Source organism: Colobus angolensis, unplaced genomic scaffold, assembly GCF_000951035.1.
Source record: "Colobus angolensis palliatus isolate OR3802 unplaced genomic scaffold, Cang.pa_1.0 Scaffold61, whole genome shotgun sequence".
Taxonomy (NCBI): Eukaryota; Metazoa; Chordata; class Mammalia; order Primates; family Cercopithecidae; genus Colobus; species Colobus angolensis.
This window is the reverse complement of record NW_012119710.1, coordinates 4,614,142-4,619,692: the sequence shown is the minus strand read 5'-3', so window position 1 is coordinate 4,619,692 and position 5,551 is coordinate 4,614,142. Positions and strand designations below refer to the sequence as shown.

Genomic DNA, 5,551 nt, shown 5'->3' with positions numbered 1-5,551 from the left:
AAGAAATAGCTAGTATAGTCATTTATTCCTCATCCTTTCAAGTATTATTCTGTATGGAACAGACAAAAGGCACTGATTTCTGTCTCCCAGTACTGAATTTTGTTTTAATTCCAGTGGTTTTCATATTTCTGGTATCTTATAAGAAATCCCAGTTTAGGCTGGGCGCTATGACTCACACCTGTAATCTCAACACTTTAGGAGGCCGAGGCGGGCGGATCGCCTGAGTTTGGGAATTTGAGACCAGCCTGGCCAGAATGGTGAAACCCTGTCTACACTAAAAATACAAAAAAATTGCATAGGCGTGGTGGCAGGTGCCTGTAATCCCAGCTACTCAGGAAGCTGAGGCAGGAAAATGGCTTGAACCCAGGAGGCAGAGGTTGCAGTGAGCCAAGATTGCACCATTGCACTCCAGCCTGGGCAATAGAGCAAGACTCCGTCTCAAAAAAAAAAAACAAAAAAACCCATTTCATCCTAGCAGGATGAAGTTTTTTTTAAAAGAAATATAAAGAGTGTTTATATTTCTTTTTTTTCTTTTTTCTTTTTTTTTTTTGAAGCCTCACTCTGTTGCCCAGGTTGGAGAACAGTGGTGCAATCTCTGCTCACTGCAACCTCCAGCCCCCAAGTAGCTGGGATTACTTACAGTCATGGGCCACCACGCCTGGCTAATTTTTGTAGTTTTAGTAGAGACAGGGTTTTGCTCTGTGAGCCAGGCTGATCTCAAACTCCTGACCTCAAGTGATTTGCCTACCTCGCCCTCCCAGAGTGCTGAGATTACAGGCGTGAACCACTGCGTCCGGTTATATTTCAACAGAATAAATTGTTTCTTAGTGTTGAAAAATTGCTTATATGTTCAGAAAATTCAGAGAGATTTTAGTCATCTGCAGAAATGATGATGCTTTAAAAATGGTCTACATGCTATGCATTTGCTTTTCTTAGAGACTTTTGGAGCCCCCTTTTGGGGAAGGTTAACCTTTTTGTTGTCATTGCCATTACCAGCAAGTACATGATGGCGTATATTGAGAGCTGTGTTCTCTTTGTTTTGGTTAGACATGATTCCCGCCCTAAGAGCTAATCTCATTTGGAGGGAAATGCAGGGACCAAGTACAGTATTCACAGTCTACCAGTTAGGACTGAACACATTGCCCAAGGTGTTTGAGAAGAAAAAGCCTGGGTGCAGTGGCTCATGCCTGTAATCCCAGCATTTTGGGAGGTCGAGGCAGGTGAATCACCTGAGGTTAGGAGTTTGAGAACAGCCTGACCAACATGGTGAAACCCCGTCTCTACTAAAAATACACAAATTAGCTGGGCATGTTGCATACCTGTGGTCCCAGCTACTCTGGAGGTGGAGGCAGGAGAATCGCTTGAACCTGGAAAGTGGAGGTTGCAGTGAGCTGAGATCGTGCCATTGCATTCCAGCCTGGTGACAGAGTGAGACTCTGTCTTTAAAAAAAAAGAAAAAGTAGGCTGGGCGCGGTGGCTCAAGCCTGTAATCCCAGCACTCTGAGAGGCTGAGACGGGTGGATCACGAGGGCAGGAGATCGAGACCATCCTGGCTAACACGGTGAAACCCCGTCTCTACTAAAAAATACAAAAAACTAGCCGGGCGAGGTGGCGGGCACCTGTAGTCCCAGCTACTCGGGAGGCAGAGCTTGCAGTGAGCTGAGATACGGCCACTGCACTCCAGCCTGGGCCACAGAGCGAGACTCTGTCTCAAAAAAAAAAAAAAAAAAGTAAACGTGGGTGCTAGTCGGCTGTGTAATAGTACATTATCATTAATTATGAAGTTCTTTCTAGACTATGTGGACTTGAATTAGTGAGGCTCTACAGTCCTGGAGGAGTTGGTTTTAATCTTTTTATCCTTTGAGAAGTGGTGGGAAAAAAGGGTGTGAAGGTGGATTTTCCCCGCATTCTGTTCCTGGAGGTTTGTAGACCTCCTAAAACTCATCCATGATCTCTAGCCTGGAAGGATTCGCGGTGACAGAGAAACCAGGTCAGATGTTTATAGGAATGGGAAACAGGTTGAATAAAAAGGATCCTGTACAAGAATACCAGTTTTCCATAAGCAATATTATTTGGGTTTAGTTGGAGCAAAAGTCTTCAGCAAGCTGGTTAGATTTGCCAATATACAAAGTAAACTAATGCCATAAACTCAGGGACAGGCCCTCTTACTTTGTCGTGGGGCAGTCATTGAAGGAGAACATACTCAACCTGGTAAGACTAATCCATTAGTCATTTGATCATCTGCAACAGTGAAAACCAATTTGGAGGGGAGGAAGTAAATAAGGTTGGATAGATGTGTAGCTGTAGTGATTATTAGTCGTGTGGTCCATTGTGACCAATAAAGGGTAACTCCAAGAAATACTAGGAAATGTTTAGATTTGATATTTAAAATAGTTGTGTGAAGTAAAAATTGGGTATCCAGATGGAAACAATCTGCAGAGTGAGATGTGTGGACCTAACTAAGGAGAACTTGGAGAGGGTAACTGGAAATGGCATTCATTCATTCGCAGACAAAAATCACAGTTGACTGCATAGTTGCTCAAGTTTAGCTTATTGTCCCCAAGTTTAGTACTTCTGTCCTCTGCTGTGCTGAATTCTGCTGCCCAGGGACTTGAGCTTTGTTCAGTACTCAGTGAACATACTATCTAGGCCAGTGCTTTAACTGTGGTTTTTTTTTTTTTTTTTTTTTTTTTTTTTTTTTGTCCTGTGCTGTCATAAGCCTCATGTTTCTGTTGTGTTGGCTTGGGTTCTTGTCTTTGACTTTCTTCTCTCTGGGGGCCTCTGCACTCTCGCTTTGCTGTGCTGTAGAGTTATCCCAGATGCAGAACCAGCCCTCACTCTCACTCTTGTTCTGTTTTTTGGTGTAATGTCTAGCTTTATTTGCAGCTCCTTCAGCAGACTGCCTCCTCTGGGAACCTCAACACCCTGAGCAGCCTCCACCCAATGGGAGGTAAGTGTTTCACTGCTGCAGAGGAGCAGCAGCACCCAGGCCAGCAGACCCAGCTAACAACAGTCTTGGGAGTTTGGCGTCGTTTCTATGAAAACATTTTTTTGCTTATTATGTAAACCTGACCTAAGATGAACGTCCCAGGACTCAGTTGCCTTGTCTCTATACAGTGGCTCTATTGCTAGTTGATGCCACATTGCTCTCACGTTATCTGGTGCCTCCTAACCTTTTAGGTCACTGTTGGAGGAGAATATGGAAAAGGAATGTTTAGCTCCTATAGACTGAGTCCATTCTGATACGGGGAAAGAACTGCAAGAACTCTTTTGCAAGAACTCTTTATTTCCATTTTAAAGTGACTTTTCCAGTGACTGCAGAAAAGCCAAAGATGGCTTCCATGCAAATGGCCTACCTTGAAGCTTCTAGAACCCAGGCAGTTAGTTAGTTTACTTGTGTATCTTATACTTGTTGTTTCTTAGATGAATTCCTATTTTGTTATTGCTATTAACATACACAGAAAACTTAAATGGAGTGCCACAACAAACCTGAGCCAGGGGCCATCAGGAGTCGGTGGGGGGTAGGGCATGGGGCAACTTCAAAGCTGCCTGTGCCTACACCCTCTGCATTTGATTTAGGCTAGGCCAAATGTGCATTTGAGAAAGGTGTAGTTTTCAGTGAACTGCATTTTGTTGTTTGAAAATTTTTGATAGTCATTCACTTTGTCTTAGGAAATTATGGTTGGCTGTGTTTTTGGAAAGTTGCTAGATTGTAATCTATATTGTATTTTAATTCTCATTTACTTTTTCCACTCCCCCCACCTCTCACCCCATCCATCTTTCCATTGTCTGGTAAATGGTTTGCAGCATCGACAGCACAGTTTAGATTTCTTCCTCCCCTTTCAACTGTGTTGCCTGGGCTCTACTTGGAAGTCTTTCACTCAGTGATTTTTCCTCTCTCCTCTTTCTGGTGATGAATCTGCTATTCAAGTGGTGGTGTCTTTATTCTTTGTGTCATTGCTGCTCTCCTGTGTTCTCCCTTGTTTCTTCCTGGGCCTTTTGCATCTGCCATGTTTTCTGCGTGTTCCCCTCTGTTACAGAGAGCGAATCCCCTGTCAAGTGTGAGTGCAGGGCCTGGATGCAGTCCCATTCTGTGCTGTAGGTTTTGGCATTGTTCTCCTGTGCTCCATCGTAGGCAGTTTTTCTTGGTCTTGGTTTCCTAATTGCCCACACCTTTATTAATGTACATTTGGTGTGGTGTGCTATTGGAGTAGCCATCTTTTCTCTGAGGAAATGATTTCAAGTTTCTTAATGAGTGATATCTGAATAGTTTTTGGAGCCCTGTAATGTTGTTTGTAAGGCTTATCTAGAACAGTTCCTCTTTGTCAGGGACCAGCCCTCTGCCAGTGTGTGCTTGTCATTGCTGGAATGGATATGAAGCACCCTTACCTGCTGGCTAATCTCTTGCTTTGGATGTTGCAGGGTTGAATGCAATGCAGTTACAGAATTTGGCTGCACTAGCTGCTGCAGCTAGTGCAGCTCAGAACACACCAAGTGGTACCAATGCTCTCACTACATCCAGCAGTCCCCTCAGCGTGCTCACTAGTTCAGGTAAGCGTGAGGATGACCCACTGTGCTGTTATGTGCCTTGGACAGATCCTTTGTGTTTAAAGGCAGTCTAGGAAGGGAAAATAGTTAACACCTGTTTCCAGAGAGATCAGATTATGAGCAACAAATTTTCAAATGTCATCTTCTGAACTTAAGAGAAATCTTCCTGATTTTTAATGTGCTGTGGCCATTATTTGTCTCTGTTCTGCAAGGACAGTTATTAGAATTAGTAACTGAAAACCTCTTTGCAAATAGCATACTTGGATAGTGACACTCTTTCTTGTATTTGGCTCTTGTTGACAAGAGAATACGAGTGATGGGTTGAATTTTAACTCCTGGATTTCTAATAGCAGGGTCCTCACCTAGCTCTAGCAGCAGTAATTCTGTCAACCCCATAGCCTCACTTGGAGCCTTGCAGACATTAGCTGGAGCAACGGCTGGCCTCAATGTTGGCTCTTTGGCAGGTAAGGGGCAGCCCATGGCTGTCATCAGACCATTCTTTGTGCAGGTAGCACATCTTAACCCTGGTAGGGGCACCATTGGAATGATTGCAGTGGCCCAGTGAAGTTAAAAATAATCATAGGGGCCAGGCGTGGTGGCTCACGCCTCTAATCCTTGCACTTTGGGAGGCCAAGGTGGGCGGATCACGAGGTCAGGAGATCGAAACCATTCTGGCTAACGCGGTGAAACCCCATCTCCACTAAAGATACAAAAAAATTAGCCGGGCATGGTGGCAGGCGCCTGTAATCCCAGCGGGAGGCTGAGGCAGGAGAATGGCGTGAACCTGGGAGGCAGAGATTGCAGTGAGCCAAGATTGCGCCACTGCACTCCAGCCTGGGTGACAGAGGGAGACTCTGTCTCAAAAAAAAAAAAAAGGCCGGGCGCGGTGGCTCAAGCCTGTAATCCCAGCGGGAGGTGGGTGGATCCCCTGAGGTTGGGAGTTTGAGACCAGCCTGACCAACATGGTGAAACCCCGTCTCTACTAAAAATACAAAAATTAGCC

The 5,551-nt window shown here is 44.7% G+C and overlaps 1 protein-coding gene across 4 annotated transcripts in view; it reads left to right on the top strand.

Annotated features, from left to right (window-relative positions):
* The window catches only part of CELF1 (CUGBP, Elav-like family member 1), a 61,769-nt gene that overhangs the window by 45,596 nt on the left and 10,622 nt on the right, over nucleotides 1–5,551 (top strand). For 3 of the 4 annotated variants that reach the window (XM_011963369.1, XM_011963371.1, XM_011963368.1), the window contains 3 exons: nucleotides 2,875–2,950; nucleotides 4,423–4,551; nucleotides 4,902–5,012. In XM_011963369.1, the coding sequence (XP_011818759.1) occupies nucleotides 2,875–2,950; nucleotides 4,423–4,551; nucleotides 4,902–5,012 (316 nt within the window). Of the gene's footprint in view, nucleotides 1–2,874; nucleotides 2,951–4,422; nucleotides 4,552–4,898; nucleotides 5,013–5,551 lie in introns of all 4 variants that reach the window. The other variant, XM_011963370.1, reaches the window with a different exon arrangement.